A 17,103-nucleotide genomic window follows, 5' to 3' on the forward strand; every position below is an offset into this window, starting at 1 on the left:
AGAGAAACCAGGCAAATAAAGATAAATTAAATTAATCGGAATCGAGATAAATGTACATCTGTGTCTGCGCCTTTTAAGTGAAAACTGCAAAGAAATATACTTGTAAGTTTTGAAAACATTTCACCTCTCAAACACAAGATTCATCGATACCTTCTGATTTGTTTCCAACCCTGATTCATTGTTGTTTTCATGTAAATGCTCATCACTGGGAAGTAGAACTTTTTAGTTTTTTTAAAAACACATCTGATTAAGAAGAAAAGGACCCACCAGACAGCATGTTGTCAATTTAGACAAGAAGAAAAGCTAAATATAGTCCAATTAACCAGAACAATAATGATTACAAAATAACTGATAAAAGTAATGGAAATACTAGTAATAATACAATCATAATTTGAAGATAAGAGTCTTTTTCCCATCACAGAGAGACGTCAGGTGAACGGTTTGTAACAGAAGACGTTCATAAAACGACGCTATAAGCTGTTTTTTACACTTCAGTAGAAACGTCTCAGCCTCGCTGTCGGAATCGTCTGCAGAGGAAGAAGTGATCTGTGAAAAACACAAAATCTGTCGCTGCCCTAAAACTTCCCCTGGAAATTTCCTGGATGTTTTCCACCAAATCATCCCTTGGTAACAAAGAACATCCATGAAAAAAAGCAGTTTTTAAACAACTAGCTTCATTTTATTCAGTTGGAACTTCAGCAATCTCAACAAGCCAACGGCACGTTTGAATAAATACCAATAAATACATAAGTTACATAAATACATAAGTTACATAAATAATAAAACAGTCAACATATCTGTAATGAGAATTCAGAACTCACACGCTTAAATAAAGATTGAGCTTGTAAACATGTCAACCAGAAGCCTTTGGACCACATGGAGAGCAGAGCAGTGGCGAGTGTGTGTGTAGAGTGTGTGTAGAGTGTGTGTGTAGAGTGTGTGTAGAGTGTGTGTGATCACTGCGGCTGCAGCAGAGCGGCCATGTGCTGCTTCACCTCTCCGGGCTCGGCCAGCGAGCAGGCCAGGACCACGGCCTTCAGGCCGGCCTTCGCCCTGGGAGACGGGAGGACCTGAAGGCGAAAGACCAAACCTTCCGTTGCTGCTTCACGGCCAAACGACGGCCAGGAGCTCCCAGTACCTCCCAGTACCTCCCAGTACCTCCCAGTACCTCCCAGTACCTTCACGTGTATTTTGCATCTCTCCAGCAGGAATTTCCACTTCAACGCGGTTCGCTGGTCACCGGTCAGGCTGCTGAACTCGTCCGTCTGCAGGGAAAGTGCAACGTGTTGTTTTCTTCTTTTTAACTCATCAATTACAAAAAATTAATAGACAATTAAAGTTGCACAGGGGTGGAAAATTCCTGGTCAATGTCCTACGGGAGTTGAAATTTAGGAAATATTCCGTTATTATCCATGTCAAACATCACACCTTCACTTAACATGTTAAACTGCAGATGTGGACAAATGTCAAAGTCTTTCATCCTTTTGATCCTTTTGCAAGAATTTGCCAGTCTATTCTGAAATTTACATATTAAAGTTAATTAGATATTATATTTGCAAAAAAGAAATACAATATCTGTATCTGGATATCGTATTTTTATTCAGGATTAAAACAATTCGTCATCATCTGGAAATTTGTTTTGAGTTTACGTGTCTAAAGTATCACTTCACATAAATTGGACTCATTGTTTTATTGTGAAAGATGTTGCGTCATGTGACCTCCACAGATTGCATTAATTAATTCTGACCAGGGGGATTTTTGAATGTCATTTTTGACAATCTAGTGTTTTTAGATCAGCGTCTGTCAGTTTTCATATTTATACTTAAAACAAAAAATAAAAAAAATCCCATGGCGGCCGGATTAGATCCTCTGGCGGGCCGGTTCTGGCCCCCGGGCCTCATGTTTTGACACCCCTGGTCTAACTGAACTTCTCCAGGCTCCCCAGATCTTCCTCACCGTGCAGCCCAGCGTGTGGTCGGCGGCGGGGCTGCGGAGGCTGCAGGCCTGCAGGGTGCCCGTGTGGTCGCTGAGGTCCACCAGCAGGTCGAAGCCCGTGGACGCCGCGGCCGGCTGGCCGGCGCCGGGACACTGCGGGTTGGCGCAGCTCCGCGTGTCGTCGGCCACCAGGAACCTGCAGCGGGAACTGAGACGGAGGGGAAGGTTGTGATGCTGGCAGCCATCTTGAAACCGAGCCCCCCCCCCCCCGTGGACCCACCAGCGGGTCCCCACCACCCTGGACAGCGAGGAGTCGAGGTCCAGCTTGGAGACGAAGCCGTAGGTGACGCCGAAGAACACCTGGGGGTTTTCCTGGGCCTTCTGCTTCAGCTGGACCACCGTGTAGACGGAGGTGATGGAGTCCACTGCAGGGGACAAACACTGGTTCAACACTGGAGCCACACTGGTTCAACACTGGAGCAACACTGGAGCAACACTGGTTCAACACTGGAGCCACACTGGAGCAACACTGGTTCAACACTGGAGCAACACTGGTTCAACACTGGAGCCACACTGGAGCAACACTGGTTCAACACTGGAGCAACACTGGAGCAACACTGGTTCAACACTGGAGCCACACTGGAGCAACACTGGTTCAACACTGGAGCAACACTGGTTCAACACTGGAGCAACACTGGTTCAACACTGGAGCCACACTGGAGCAACACTGGTTCAACACTGGAGCCACACTGGTTCAACACTGGAGCCACACTGGAGCAACACTGGTTCAACACTGGAGCCACACTGGTTCAACACTGGAGCCACACTGGAGCAACACTGGTTCAACACTGGAGCAACACTGGTTCAACACTGGAGCCACACTGGAGCAACACTGGAGCAACACTGGTTCAACACTGGAGCAACACTGGTTCAACACTGGAGCCACACTGGAGCAACACTGGAGCCACACTGGAGCAACACTGGAGCAACACTGGTTCAACACTGGTTCAACACTGGAGCAACACTGGTTCAACACTGGTTCAACACTGGAGCAACACTGGAGCAACACTGGTTCAACACTGGTTCAACACTGGAGCAACACTGGAGCCACACTGGTTCAACACTGGAGCAACACTGGAGCAACACTGGTTCAACACTGGAGCAACACTGGTTCAACACTGGTTCAACACTGGTTCAACACTGGAGCAACACTGGAGCAACACTGGTTCAACACTGGTTCAACACTGGTTCAACACTGGAGCAACACTGGAGCAACACTGGTTCAACACTGGTTCAACACTGGAGCAACACTGGTTCAACACTGGTTCAACACTGGAGCAACACTGGAGCAACACTGGTTCAACACTGGTTCAACACTGGTTCAACACTGGAGCCACACTGGAGCAACACTGGTTCAACACTGGAGCAACACTGGAGCCACACTGGAGCAACACTGGAGCCACACTGGAGCAACACTGGAGCAACACTGGTTCAACACTGGTTCAACACTGGAGCAACACTGGTTCAACACTGGTTCAACACTGGAGCAACACTGGAGCAACACTGGTTCAACACTGGTTCAACACTGGAGCAACACTGGAGCCACACTGGTTCAACACTGGAGCAACACTGGAGCAACACTGGTTCAACACTGGAGCAACACTGGTTCAACACTGGTTCAACACTGGTTCAACACTGGAGCAACACTGGAGCAACACTGGTTCAACACTGGTTCAACACTGGAGCAACACTGGTTCAACACTGGTTCAACACTGGAGCAACACTGGAGCAACACTGGTTCAACACTGGTTCAACACTGGTTCAACACTGGAGCCACACTGGAGCAACACTGGTTCAACACTGGAGCAACACTGGAGCCACACTGGAGCAACACTGGAGCCACACTGGAGCAACACTGGAGCAACACTGGTTCAACACTGGTTCAACACTGGAGCAACACTGGTTCAACACTGGTTCAACACTGGAGCAACACTGGAGCAACACTGGTTCAACACTGGTTCAACACTGGAGCAACACTGGAGCCACACTGGTTCAACACTGGAGCAACACTGGAGCAACACTGGTTCAACACTGGAGCAACACTGGTTCAACACTGGTTCAACACTGGTTCAACACTGGAGCAACACTGGAGCAACACTGGTTCAACACTGGTTCAACACTGGAGCAACACTGGTTCAACACTGGTTCAACACTGGAGCAACACTGGAGCAACACTGGTTCAACACTGGTTCAACACTGGTTCAACACTGGAGCAACACTGGAGCAACACTGGTTCAACACTGGAGCAACACTGGTTCAACACTGGTTCAACACTGGTTCAACACTGGTTCAACACTGGAGCAACACTGGAGCAACACTGGAGCAACACTGGTTCAACACTGGAGCAACACTGGTTCAACACTGGTTCAACACTGGAGCAACACTGGTTCAACACTGGTTCAACACTGGTTCAACACTGGAGCAACACTGGTTCAACACTGGTTCAACACTGGTTCAACACTGGAGCAACACTGGTTCAACACTGGAGCAACACTGGTTCAACACTGGTTCAACACTGGTTCAACACTGGAGCAACACTGGAGCAACACTGGTTCAACACTGGAGCAACACTGGTTCAACACTGGTTCAACACTGGTTCAACACTGGAGCAACACTGGTTCAACACTGGAGCAACACTGGTTCAACAGAAATGTGTGAAAACGACTCCTCGCTCTCGCCGCCGCCACACTTTCTGACGAACCATCCTCCCGCGTGTCGCGCTATAAATAGACGTCGTCACACCGACAGGACAGACGGCGTGTTGCTGGGCGCCGTCACGTACCGGGGACGTCCTCCAGGGCCTCGTCTCGGTCCAGGAGTCCAGACTCAGTCGCCTCCTTCACGTAGCCGAACAGCAAACTGGCCTCTCTGGTGTCTGACGGCAGATCGTCGTCACGTTTAGTGACGGGAGGAGCTGGTATCACTGTGTGTGTGTGCGTGTGCGTGTGTGTGTGTGCGTGCGTGTGTGTGTGTGATGTTACCAGGATTGACGGTGATGATGCTCCTGGAGTTCACCGTCGCCACCATCCCGCTCCGAAAGCTGTCGAAGCTGATCTTTGCGTCGGCGATGAAGAGGACTTGAAAGGGAGAGAAGCAGTTGCAACAACGTCTCAAACAAAAAGAAAAAAAAAAAGAAAAATAAAAAAGAGGCGGTGCCCCGGCGACGGCGCTCTAACAACGGCGGCCGCTGACCTACCCGACTCCCGGGGGGCCAAGGTTTGCAGGAGCTGGATGGCTTCTCGGTCCCAGCTGCCGGTCAAGCAGAGGTCAGAGGTCAGAGGTCAGCGAGTCACGGAACCTCACGCGGGTTCAAGGCGAGGCGGCGTGACGTTACCAGACGAGCGGGAAGGAGGAGACGGAGTCGTCGAAGAGCTTCGCCTCCAGCCGCTGGCCGTGTCGCCCGTCTGCAGTGGTGAACTGCTTCGTCTCCCCGACCTGACAACGGGAACGCAGCGCGGTCAAGGTCAAGGTCAAGGTCAAGGTCAAGGTCAAGGCCTCTCCTTCACGTTAGGGCCCCCGTGACCCCCGGTGACCTTTCTTCACAAGCATCATCGTGAAGCGCTGCTGCAGCTGATCGTTGAAAAAGAACAGAAAAACCAAACAATACCCGATGCAACGTTGGAAAATCTATTTTAGATTCAGATTCAGATTCAGATTCAGATCGACTTTATTAATCCCTTGCAACGACTCCCTCAGGGAAATTCAAGTTCCAGAAGTTTTAACAGGACAGGAGCAGAAACACAGAGAGCAAAGAATAAAGAATAAATAAAATAGGATGAGGCTTAAATAAATAAATAAATAAATAATCATGTACAAGATTATATAGACCAGTGTTTTTCAACCTTTTTGAGCCAAGGCACACTTTTTTCTTTGGAAAAACTGATTGGACGGTTTTTGATACGACGTTTTCTGTCGTCGTGCAAAATCTCAAAGTTCTCCTGAAATACCTTCACTGGTAGAATCTGCACTGTTGTTTATAACAACTGCCTCAGAACAACAAGGCAATACAATGAAAACCAGCTAGTGTTTCTCACCTGAAACACTGAAATTTGCATTTATTCTCGATCAGAGTCATTTTAGCTGAAGGGGCGACATGCAGCCTGATCTCACAGGTAGAATAGAGCCATAATGATATTTAAATTTAAAGTTTTCTTTATTGCGGTGCAGCGTATCCGTGATGAAAATGTCTTATTACCACAAAAAAAGCTCTAAAATCTCAACGTGAATCCAGTTCTTGCTGACAATTCGGGTGTAAAAACCATGAAATTCTCATTAAATCACAATCCAAGGTCCAAAAAAAACATGTTTTGGTGGTTGAAAAACACTGATAGAGGCTGCAGAGTTTCACATTTGAACATTTCCGGGTGGTGGTGTGCCTCCAGATGTTTCCAAAGAAAAAAGTGTGCCTTCGTTCAAAAAGGTTGAAAAACACTGGACTAGAGACAAACACAAGTTTTCGAAGCTTTGACGTGGAAACGAAAGTGGTTTTCGTACAAATGCAGGACGGAGTGAAAAGCTACGACTGCGTGACTGAAATACACAAACTTAAAGGTATACAGGAGGATTTTCCCGACTTTTCGGAAAGAACCGCCCTCTCCACCTTTTGAAAAAATGCACATGCGCAACGCTCTCCCTGCTCCCGAGACGGAACGCCGACTAAAACGTGTTGCGAGAGACGTGCACGAGCCCAGTTCTCCTCGTGCACGCTCCGTTTACAAGCCACAAGTCGGCATCGCTCACACAAGCTCACTTTACATTTGCACTTTTTCCACTATGTCAGACTCGCCACCGGTAAGTGAAAGTCTATTTACGACAAGCAAACATTTTTTTAAAAGAATATGTGTAAAGCCAACCGTAATCAGGGATCGTGAATAAACATGTTTTTGTGTCTCTGTACAAGCACCTCGACAGCTAACTTTATCGTGCTACAGGCTAATAAAGAAGCTATCATTTAGCATCATTTCTCCAAATAGAATGCCAAACTTTACCTGTCGAGTGGAAACTTGGCGACTCTTGCGACCCTCTGCCATTTTCAAAGTACCCGGTGAGAACTGCGAGCTCGCTGAAGGCGTGGCTCACCACATACACCTGAAAGCGCGCATGCGCAGAAAGTGAAGCCTAATAGATCCACGCTACCTCGGGACGAGCACGTACGACGGCCTTACGTAATGTATCACCAGAATGATTGACAGTTGGGAGGACCAATAGTCTTGATGATCCACCCGGAAAAAGAACATCGTCCTGTACACCTTTAATGTGACGTCATCAAAAATAAACCAAACTAATTTGCAAAACTAAACTGTGTAAGAAATAAGACGTGGTGTTAAAACTCACCGCTCTGACGGCCGCCAGGACGTTGATGGCGGTGCCGTCCAGCGCCGGCCCGTTGGCCACGATGTCGCCCAGGGAGTAGAAGTCGCGGGGGTCCTTGAGGGGAAGGTGGAGGAGGGGCAGCAGCCGGTCGATGGTGTCCACGTCGGCGCACAGGAGCACCCGGGAGTGGGTCTCCGTCACCAGCAGCCTGAAGGGGCTGAAGACCGTCGGCGTCACTCGTTATACCGGGACGATCGGCTCCACCGTCGCAGAGCTCGTCAGTTCGCCGTTACATCGCGGAGAGAAAATCAATAACTGCCGTTTGTAACCGACCCACTGAGGATCTCACACGAGGAACAGAAGTACGTACACAAAAAAGCATATCGTTACGTGCGGAATTATCGGGAACCCTGTGCATCTATTCAGATTCTGGATATCGCAAACGGTTTCCAAACAAAACGGCGAAATATTTTCTCCAGTGTTTTCAGGAAGGAGAGTCGTTACCTCGGCGTCGGGGGGCAGAACTTCTCTCCTTTCTCCACGTCTTTAGTGGCGACGAGGGGATTTTCAACCGTGACTGGAACAATCAAACACATACATCTCTCACTACATGTTACATCACTCTCACTGGGACACGATTAAATGACACAAATCCACTTTTTTTCCTAAAGAGCTAGACCGGGGGCGTCAAACTGATTTCAGCTGAGGAGCCACATCAACCTGATCTGACCTCTGACCTCTGGAGGCCCAACAAGTCAAACTTAACATGTTAAACTGCAGATTTGGACAAATGTCAAAGTCTTTCTCTCTCCTCTCTCCTCCCTTTCTCTCTCTCTCTCCTCCCTTTCCACTCCTCTCCTCTCTCCACTCCTCTCCTCTTTCTCTCTCCCTTTCTCTCCTCTCCCTTCCCTCTCTCTCTCCTCCCTTTCTCTCTCCTCTCTTTCTCTCCTCTCCTCCCCTCTTTCGCTCTCTCTCTCCCTTTCTCTCTTCTCTCTCCCTTCCCTTTCTCTCTCCTCTCTCTCCACTCTCTCCCTTTCTCTCTCCTTTCCTCTCTCTCTCCTCTCTCCACTCCTCTCTTCCCTCTCTCCCTTTCTCTCTCCTTTCCTCTCTCTCTCCTCCCTTTCTCTCTCCTCTCCTCTCTCCACTCCTCCCTCTCTCTCCCTTTCTCTCTCCTCTCTCTTTCTGTCTCTCTTTCCTCGGTGCAATTTTTGTTGCAATAAAACAAGAAAAAGCAGTCGTGCTACTATAAATACAAAAAAAAAAGTCAAAGTCAAAGTCTTTCCTTCTTTTGATCCTTTTGTAACTACAAGAATTTGCCGTCTATTCTGAAATTTACATATTAAAGGAAATCAGATATTATATTTGTAAAAAACCCTCAGTCACCTTATCTGAATATCGTATTTTTATTCAGGGTTAAAACAATTTGTCATCATCTGGAAATATTTCTTGAGTTTACGTGTCTAAAGTATCATTTCACATAAATTGGACTCGTTGTTTTATTGTGAAAGGCGTTGCGTCATGTGACCTCCACAATTAATAAATTATGACGGTTTCGGCTGGTTTTGAATGTCACTTTTGCCAATCTAGTGTTTTTACATCAGCCTCTGTCAGTTTTCATGTTTATACTTTAAAAAAAACGTTTGACCCCCCGATCTAGAAACCTCCGCACCGCAGTCGCCGATGTTGAAGCTGTTGGCGAGGCCGTTGACGTGGCCGTCGCTCCCCCAGGCCGAGACGTTGATGGAGAAATCTGGCGAGTCCTTGATGGTGAAGCCGAACGTGAATCTGTCCACGCCCGCATCTGAAAGTCAAGACGTGCAGGTTTATCTCTGTAAAGCGTCGAAACCCAAACAGGAAGGGGGGGGGGGGGGGGGGGGCAGAAATGCAGAAATGCAGAAATGGGAAGGAAGAAGAAGCGACACTGACTTTTCCTGTCCGGGAAGCTTTTGACGTCCGTCTTCCCAATGATGATCCCCACCACTTTCTGAAAGAACACATGAGAGATGTACACACTGTATTTCATATCAGGATGTAGCTGTCATCACAGTCAGCTATGCAATTTAAGTAAATTTAATTGTTTTTGAGTTAAAACCAGGAATAATTTAGTTCATAAAATCTTATTTGTTGTTTTATAAATACGCTAAAAAGGTTCAGATAGATAGATAGATAGATAGATAATTACTTTATTCATCCCCGAAGGGAAATTGTTTTGTTGCAGCAATCTGGTACATAGGAATATTATAAAATACAATAGAATAGAAATAAAAGTAAAAAATTAAAATATAAAAATATCTGTATGAAAAGGAACACCTTGTCGTCCGTGATTAAACTTGAGGGGAGCTGCACGGGACAAAGTAAAACACTCGTCCGGTACACATGAAACAAATACAGTCAATTCTGTCTTGGTAACGATGAGGAATTATTATAAAACGACCTTGTTTTTATTCCTGCCAGTGATTCTGGGTTATATATTGTGACTCACATGAAGTTTGAGTGCATGTAGAAGTTATGCAACATCTATTCTGTGACTAATGAATAATAAAGCCGATGATACAGACCGTAGAATTTATTTTCTATTCAATACAGATTATAAATGTAGGTTACGTGTACAAATCTAAAGGCAAAACTCTGCTTCATTCATTCATTCATTCACAGCAGGCGGGAAATCATGACTCCAGTTTTATACCAGTGTTAATCCTGATAATCCTATAAAATCAACTATTTCAACAGAAAATGTAGAATAATAATAATAATATGATAATGATCTTTTACTCACCGGATGAGAGAAGTTGGGATGGAGCTCAGAAATGGCAATAAAAGACTGAGACATGTTTTTAGTCAAGGATTTTCTCTACAAAATTGTGCGAAAGAGGGAAAAAAAATGAAATTAGTGACATTTTGATTATTAATCCAGTCAAATCAACAAGTTTCACATTTGTTAGCTTTTTTAAGCTAACGGACGAATCGAAGCTAACATAAAACAATAACCGAGTTAACTTCATTTTTTTTTTTATCGCACACCAGCTTAAAAGTCTTAAAGCTGATAAACCGATGTCAAACTTTAGTTATTTCGGTGGTTTCAAACATTAATTTTCAATTTTCTTTTTACCAAGTTAAGAAGCTCTTTTTCTCTGACGTCCGCTCTGGTGGTGCGTTCAGGTGCTGTCGGAAATACGAATTCTCCTTCAGTAAAGTAAAACATTTTAAAAAACGTATTAAAACTTATTAGAAAAATGTATATAAAGATAAATGTTCTGTACTTTTATGAGGGAAAGGAAATAGAGAACTACTTCCAGCCAAAATAGCATGAAATGAGGAAAAGTGTATGCAAACAGAAATCCCCTTGATAAGTGATTGGGCCCACAAGAGAACTCACACAGGTGAGAAGCCTTATTCTTATTATTTTGTATACAACTTATATCCATATGTGCATATGTATTGAAATTATATATATCTTTGTATTGGTTCAGTTATGCGCTGTATTTGGTGTTTGGGTCGTTCAATATCACCCGGTCCTACAATTCGTCCTTGTGACCCGTCCCTCTGAAGAGAGGACATCTGTCTCCAGGGGACACTTGAGAGAGAGAGAGAGAGAGAGAGAGAGAGAGAGAGAGAGAGAGAGAGACCTGGACTTGAACTTGTGAAATCCAGTGGGAACCACCACAGAGCCAACCCCAGCTATCCATGGTTGAGAGACAGACATTCACACATTCACCTCCACAAAAAGTTCCCCGTCATTTTAAAAACTCGTACAAATGTTTTGGGATTGTGAGACTAAACCAAAAATATCCGGAGACATCCGGAGGAAACCGACAATCGCAATCTCAAACGAGTGAACGTTCATATTTTTCTGTTGATTTTTATTCGTCACATAAAAAAAGACGGTTGCGAAGACAAGGTACGCTAATTAAAGTTTCCCATTCCGGGTGTCCTCAGTGGGACGTGCCGGCGTCCCCTTTGCCTTCGGGCTGCGTCCAGTTGGCGTAGATGGACTCCTCGTAGTCCCCCTCGCCTTCAAACTCGGCGTCGGGAGACTCCGGCGCCAAGAGAGCCGCTTCCTCTGGTCCAAGAAACTCCTTCAGAACGATAAACAAACAAACAGAATGAATAGAATAGAATAGAATGAAACGTTCCTGTTTTCTTAAAATACAAGTTCTACATCCTCGAACAAGACTCGCTTGTGCGCAATAATAATTTCAGCTTTTTATGGAGGAAAAATACATTAAAAATCACACACACGTCTCACCTCAGCAGTTAAACTTAAGAACTTTTCTACAGATGTCAACATCTGCTTTTGAGTGACTGTGTGGTTGTAGTATTTGAGAGCCTCCTGTCAAAACAGAAAAAAACAAACAAAAACATCATCAAGATAATCCAGAAACTAAAATAACATTTAAAAAAAAGTACAAGTACGAGTTCTCGCCTTTAGCTGCTGTCATTCATCCATTCATTTGTTTATTTCTGTTCCTTTGAAAGCTAAAGTTGTACAGCAGTGCACCTGAAATGATCATGCAAACACCTCCGTGTGATACGAGTGCTTATTGAATATTTTTTTACTACCTGACTTGAACCTGAATTTGTGATATGAACACATTGAAAACTAATTTTTTTAACAATTTATTTCTATTGCAAAAAAAACACCTAAATTAACAGAATAAAATGTGTATTTTTCTTAAATATAAATCTGTCCTGCTTCAGTGAGACAGGTTAAGACACCTTTTTTAACATTTCACTGCATTTTATACATTAAAATCATCTTTATGTTGAGATTATAGCTATTTTAATTTTTGTAATTGTTGACCTACAGTATTAATGGCCGCCTCACCATCCTGGGTGTGAAGTCGTGGGCCTGAAGGCCCTGCTGCCGGCTGGAGGCTCTGTAGTACTGCAGGTTCTGCTTCATGACCGGGTCGTCGGGCTGGAACAGGAAGTAGCTGAACACGCAGGCCACGGCGCTGCGGCCGTCGTTCACTGGTCGCGGGGCAAACGGAGACGGGAAGTGTCCGGACGAACTGCGGGTCGCTGGTGAAAAGCTCCCCTGACCACAAACGTAGAAACTTACGGTGATAGTAGGAGTACTGCAGGTAGTGGTAGAGCGTGGCCATGAAGTTCTCCACAAAATGTCCTCCGACGCTGGGGGTCAGATCGTCTTCACACTTCGTCCTGCAGCGCAACTCGTCCACCAGCACGTCTGAGCACAGGAAACACAACAGACACTTTCCTCTGGGAAATTCATGACGGAGTCAGAGGAGAGGAGGGACGGGACACAGTGGTGCCTGGTAACCTGGTTACCTGGTAACCTGGTAACATGGTAACATGGTAAGGTGGTAACCTGGTAACATGGTAACATGGTAAGGTGGTAACATGGTAACCTGGTTACCTGGTAACCTGGTAACATGGTAACATGGTAAGGTGGTAACCTGGTAACATGGTAACATGGTAAGGTGGTAACATGGTAACCTGGTTACATGATAACCTGGTAACATGGTGACATGGTAACCTGGTGACATGGTAACATGGTAACATGGTAACCTGGTAAGGTGGTAACATGGTAACCTGGTTACATGATAACCTGGTAACGTGGTAACCTGGTTACATGATAACCTGGTAACCTGGTAACATAGTAAATTTGTATTGTGGTAACGTTGTAACAACATGGTAGCATAGTAACACGGTAATGTGGTAACTTGGTAACGTGGTGATGTGGTAACGTGGTAACGTGGTGATGTGGTAACAGGTTAACATGGTAACATAGTAACATGGTAATGTGGTAACGTGGTAACGTGGTGATGTGGTAACAGGTTAACATGGTAACATAGTAACATGGTAATGTGGTAACGTGGTAACAACATGGTAACACGGTAACATGGTAATGTGGTAACATGGTAATGTGGTAACGTGGTAACAACATGGTAACATAGTAACATGGTAATGTGGTAACGTGGTAACAACATGGTAACACGGTAACATGGTAATGTGGTAACATGGTAATGTGGTAAAATGGTAATGTGGTAACGTGGTAACAACATGGTAACATAGTAACATGGTAATGTGGTAACTTGATAACTTGGTAACGTAGTAACTTGGTAACATGGTGATGTGGTAACAGGTCAACATGGTAATATAGTAACATGGTAATGTGATAACGTGATAACATGGTAACATAGTAACATGGTGATGTGGTAACAACGTGGTAATATAGTAACGTGGTGACATGGTAACATGGTAACATGGTAACATAGTAACATAGTAAAATGGTAACTTGGTAACGTGGTAACGTGGTAACGTGGTAACGTGGTAACGTGGTAACGTGGTAACTTGGTAACGTGGTAACGTGGTAACATGGTAACACGGTAACATAGTAACATGGTAACACGGTAACATAGTAACATAGTAATGTGGTAACTTGGTAACGTGGCAACGTGGTAACCTGCTAAGCCTGCGTAGAAGTGGCTGTCTGGTGACGGCTGACCGGCGCCCTGGCAGTCAGTCTGACACGACTCGTACTCCTGCAGGTAGAACTTCAGCGCCGCCTCCAGGTGGTCGATGCTCCTGCTGTAGTCGCCTGAAGCTACAAGCTTCACTCCCGACAGGAAGGAGGCCTGCAGAGGGACATGAGGACACCAGGAGCTCCAGTTCACCCTGAGACGAGACGAGACAAGACGAGACGAGGCGAGGCGAGACGAGGCGGGACACAGCAAGACGAGACGAGACGAGGCGCAATGCAACTCTATCACATTTAGTTTTGTTTGTCGCCGCCTGAGGTGCAACGATACCACTTTACAGAAGGACGAGCAGTACGAGTTTACATTAAACGCTATAAAGTGGTTTCCTGTTTGACGGGAGGATGTTTGCGCTCCCCTCACCTCATGGGGGCGCTCTTCATGGTCTGTGAGGAAACCGCTCAGGTCATACTCCCTGCTGTACTCCTCCATCAGCCGCTGCATCTCCTGGTCCTGCGGGTTCCTCTGCAGGAAGGTGTAGGCGCACGGCACCGCCCTCTGCAGGTCGTTTAACTGCAACGCAACTTACGCAATGTTTTGTAAGCAAGTTGCACGTGTGACTCAAGCATTTTCTGTCTTCGGGTATTTATTGGAAACGTGTCAGTCGACCAAAAACACACGTGAAATAGCAATAAATCCGTCCTCTGCGTTACCTTAGCGTGTGCAAAGTGCAGGTATCGGTAGGGCGCTCTCGCCGCGAAGTCGTCCAGGATTCCTCTGCCGGGAGGCGGAAGCTGCAGCGCGGGAAAATGCTCCCCGCACTTCCTGCGGCAGCAGGCGGCCATGGTGGCGTGCCAGGGGCCGCCGGGGCCTCCGGGCAAGGACGCCTCGCCGCGCTCCTCCGCGCCGCAGCGCCGCGCACAGCGACGCACGCTGTCCCGCAGCAGCCGGCGCAGACGCAGACTCAGCTCGAAGTAGCGGACCGACCCCGTCCAGTCGCCCGCGGCGTAGAGCTCCAGCGCCTTGCCGTACGCCGCCGCGAGCGGCATGAGCTCATCCGGGGGGAAACGGCCGAAGCTGTAGTTTTCATATTGTGCCGCCGTCACGCAGACGAACGTCGCGCAGAGAAACGCTGAGAGGAAATCAGGTTTAAGGCACAAAAAGCCCATGATAAGACAAACATCCCCCCCGCCGCCTCCGCCGCCTCCGGCTTCCTGAGCGTCTGGAGAAGAGCTCAGTGTCGCCGGGAATTCAGAGGCTTTCAGACTCTGCCGTCTCGGGTTTCTCTGTGCCGAACGCTCAGCTGTCACCGGGTCTCTGTTTGGCTCAAGAGCAGGCCGGTGAAGTGGAGATCAGAGGGGTACGGGTCATTTTTGGTCGTGTTTCACACGTGAACGGGCCTGTAGGGCCTGTAGGGGGTGTAGGGGGTGTAGGGCCTGTAGAGGGTGTAGGGCCTGTAGGGGGTGTAGGGGGTGTAGGGCCTATAGGGGGTGTAGGGCCTGTAGAGGGTGTAGGGTCTGTAGGGAGGGACTGGAGGACCTGGAGGCTGCTGATTGTGTCTTCTTACGCTGATATATCGTCAATATATCGTCAATATATCATCAATATAGCATCAATATATCGTCAATATATCATCAATATATCGTCAACAACATATCGTCAATATATCGTCAATATATCGTCAACAAATCGTCAATATATCATCATTATATCATCAATATATCATCAATACATCATCAATACATCGTCAATATATCGTCAATATACCGTCAATATATCATCAATGTATCATCAATATATCGTCAATATATCATCAATATATCGTCAACATATCATCAATATATCGTCAATATATCATCAATATATCGTCAATATATCTTCATCTCATCGGTTCAGAACTTTCAAATGGCTGGAAAGTTGAACAATCTCTTTTTGGTCTTTCAACACGTGACTGACTGCAGTCGTCCTCGTCTCCCACCAGCCTCCCAGACTACCGGGAGGAAATGAAGCCATGGAGGAGGAGGAGGAGGAGGAGGAGGAGGAGGAAGAAGAGGAGGAGGAAGAGAAGGAGGAGGCGGAGGAAGAGGAGGAGGAAGAGGAGGACCCTGTAGCTCTCAGGCTACTATATGGTTCTTTGAGCCTGATCCAGAGAAGAGTGTCTCTCTCTCTCTCTCTCTCTCTCTCTCTCTGTCTCTATCTCCCTCTGTCTCTCTCTGTATTTCTCTCTCTCTGTCTCTCTCTGTCTCTCTCTCTATGGCTCTCTGTAGCTCTCTCTCTCTCTGTCTGTTTCTCTCTCTCTCTTTGTATCTCTCTCCGTCTCTCTCTCTCTCTCTCTCTCTCTCTATCTCTGGCTCTCTGTAGCTCTCTCTCTCTCTCTGTCTCTCTCTCTGTCTCTCTCTCTGTCTCTCTCTCTCTCTCTCTCTGTCTCTCTCTCTCTGTCTCTCTCTCTCTCGCTGGTAATTTGTTGTGTGAATCTAAATCTGCACTTGTGAGTTTGTTCATAATGAACAATATTAGCAAAATGACACAAAAAACCCTTTCAACTGGAAGTGAAAGCTGAAATACTACAAGTACAACAATTAATGTAACCTTATCTCTCTGAAGACAAACAGTGACTGCATCTTTGTTTATTATCTATTTTTGCGAGTCATTTCTTGTGTGTTTTAACCTTTATTTTTTATAATCTTTGTTGCCTCGGTGTGAGACTGGTGCTAAACACATTTCACTGCTCGTTATATTGTGGATAATTGTGTTTGTGAAAAATTAAAGTCTTGAACAGTAAATGAAACAAACAAATTCCCCACGACTGTCGTAAATATATCTGTCACCACTTTTCATCTTTGAAATGTTTGGAGGAAAAGAAAACTGTAAAACTTTATTCAAGCCTCTTCCTTTCCGATCTTATCTTTTAATTATTATATTTTGTGCTTATACAAAACAGTGTTTCAGTGACACACATATAATTTGCAAATTGCAATTGTGTTCAATCATTTAAAAGAACATCGAGAACTCTTGTGTCTTTGATGAAGTTTAAAATATGATTACATGGTGAAAACTATTAGGAAAATTAAGCCGCTGTCAACAAATACCACCTAATTTTAACAATACGAGTATTTGTTGTATCAAAACAACATGAAATCATATTTACAAGTGCCCTTTTATAAACAAAAAGCCACTGTCGCGCTCATTCAGTCGATCCTCTAATTGCGCATTTTACGCGCATTTTACGCACCTGGAGGAATCTGCTCTCTTCATTCCGCCCGCTTGAAGGAAGTGCAGTTTTCCCCTCACTGTGGCGAGCTTGACTTCCACATTCCTTCTTCTTCGCCTCTGGTGGAAAAAAAGTCTGCAC

General features: G+C 45.8%; 2 protein-coding genes across 4 annotated transcripts; both read right to left on the reverse strand.

Moving 5' to 3' along the window:
- Positions 1–956: 956 nt before the first annotated feature.
- Positions 957–10,138, reverse strand: meiob (meiosis specific with OB-fold; the record flags this gene model as incomplete). The annotated part of the gene is made up of 13 exons (XM_080516955.1): positions 957–1,070; positions 1,179–1,265; positions 1,957–2,143; positions 2,216–2,360; positions 4,778–4,870; positions 4,977–5,072; positions 5,192–5,244; positions 5,330–5,430; positions 7,330–7,525; positions 7,813–7,885; positions 8,978–9,109; positions 9,235–9,292; positions 10,085–10,138. The coding sequence occupies 13 exons, from the start codon at positions 10,136–10,138 to the stop codon at positions 957–959; spliced, it is 1,389 nt and encodes a 462-aa protein (XP_080373081.1).
- An 823-nt stretch (positions 10,139–10,961) lies between these two features.
- On the reverse strand, positions 10,962–17,063 carry LOC308145644 (endoplasmic reticulum protein SC65-like). 3 transcript variants are annotated; one of them, XM_080517121.1, is made up of 8 exons: positions 16,984–17,063; positions 14,465–14,883; positions 14,175–14,324; positions 13,739–13,910; positions 12,371–12,499; positions 12,134–12,279; positions 11,555–11,638; positions 10,962–11,384 (listed from the first exon to the last, which is right to left on the reverse strand). In XM_080517121.1, the coding sequence occupies exons 2-8, from the start codon at positions 14,798–14,800 to the stop codon at positions 11,241–11,243; spliced, it is 1,161 nt and encodes a 386-aa protein (XP_080373247.1). In that variant the 5' UTR covers positions 14,801–14,883; positions 16,984–17,063; the 3' UTR covers positions 10,962–11,240. The 3 variants fall into 3 exon arrangements, with proteins under 3 accessions (XP_080373247.1, XP_080373246.1, XP_080373248.1); XM_080517120.1 differs by lacking the exon at positions 16,984–17,063 and having other exon boundaries at positions 14,465–14,960; XM_080517122.1 differs by lacking the exons at positions 10,962–11,384; positions 11,555–11,638; positions 16,984–17,063 and adding an exon at positions 11,732–11,806 and having other exon boundaries at positions 14,465–14,960.
- Between the last annotated feature and the right edge of the window lie 40 nt (positions 17,064–17,103).

This window comes from Blennius ocellaris (genome assembly GCF_963422515.1).
Source record: "Blennius ocellaris genome assembly, chromosome: 21".
In the NCBI taxonomy this organism is placed as follows: domain Eukaryota; kingdom Metazoa; phylum Chordata; class Actinopteri; order Blenniiformes; family Blenniidae; genus Blennius; species Blennius ocellaris.

Coding starts and splice junctions, on each gene's coding strand:
- LOC308145644 (XM_080517120.1), bottom strand. CDS start 14,920: ATGGGCTTTTTGTGCCTTAAACCTGATTTCCTCTCAGCGTTTCTCTGC. Junction 11,639..12,133: donor ACGACTTCACACCCAGGATG/GTGAGGCGGCCA, acceptor CTGTTTTGACAG/GAGGCTCTCAAATACTACAA. Junction 11,385..11,554: donor TCTTAAGTTTAACTGCTGAG/GTGAGACGTGTG, acceptor ATCGTTCTGAAG/GAGTTTCTTGGACCAGAGGA.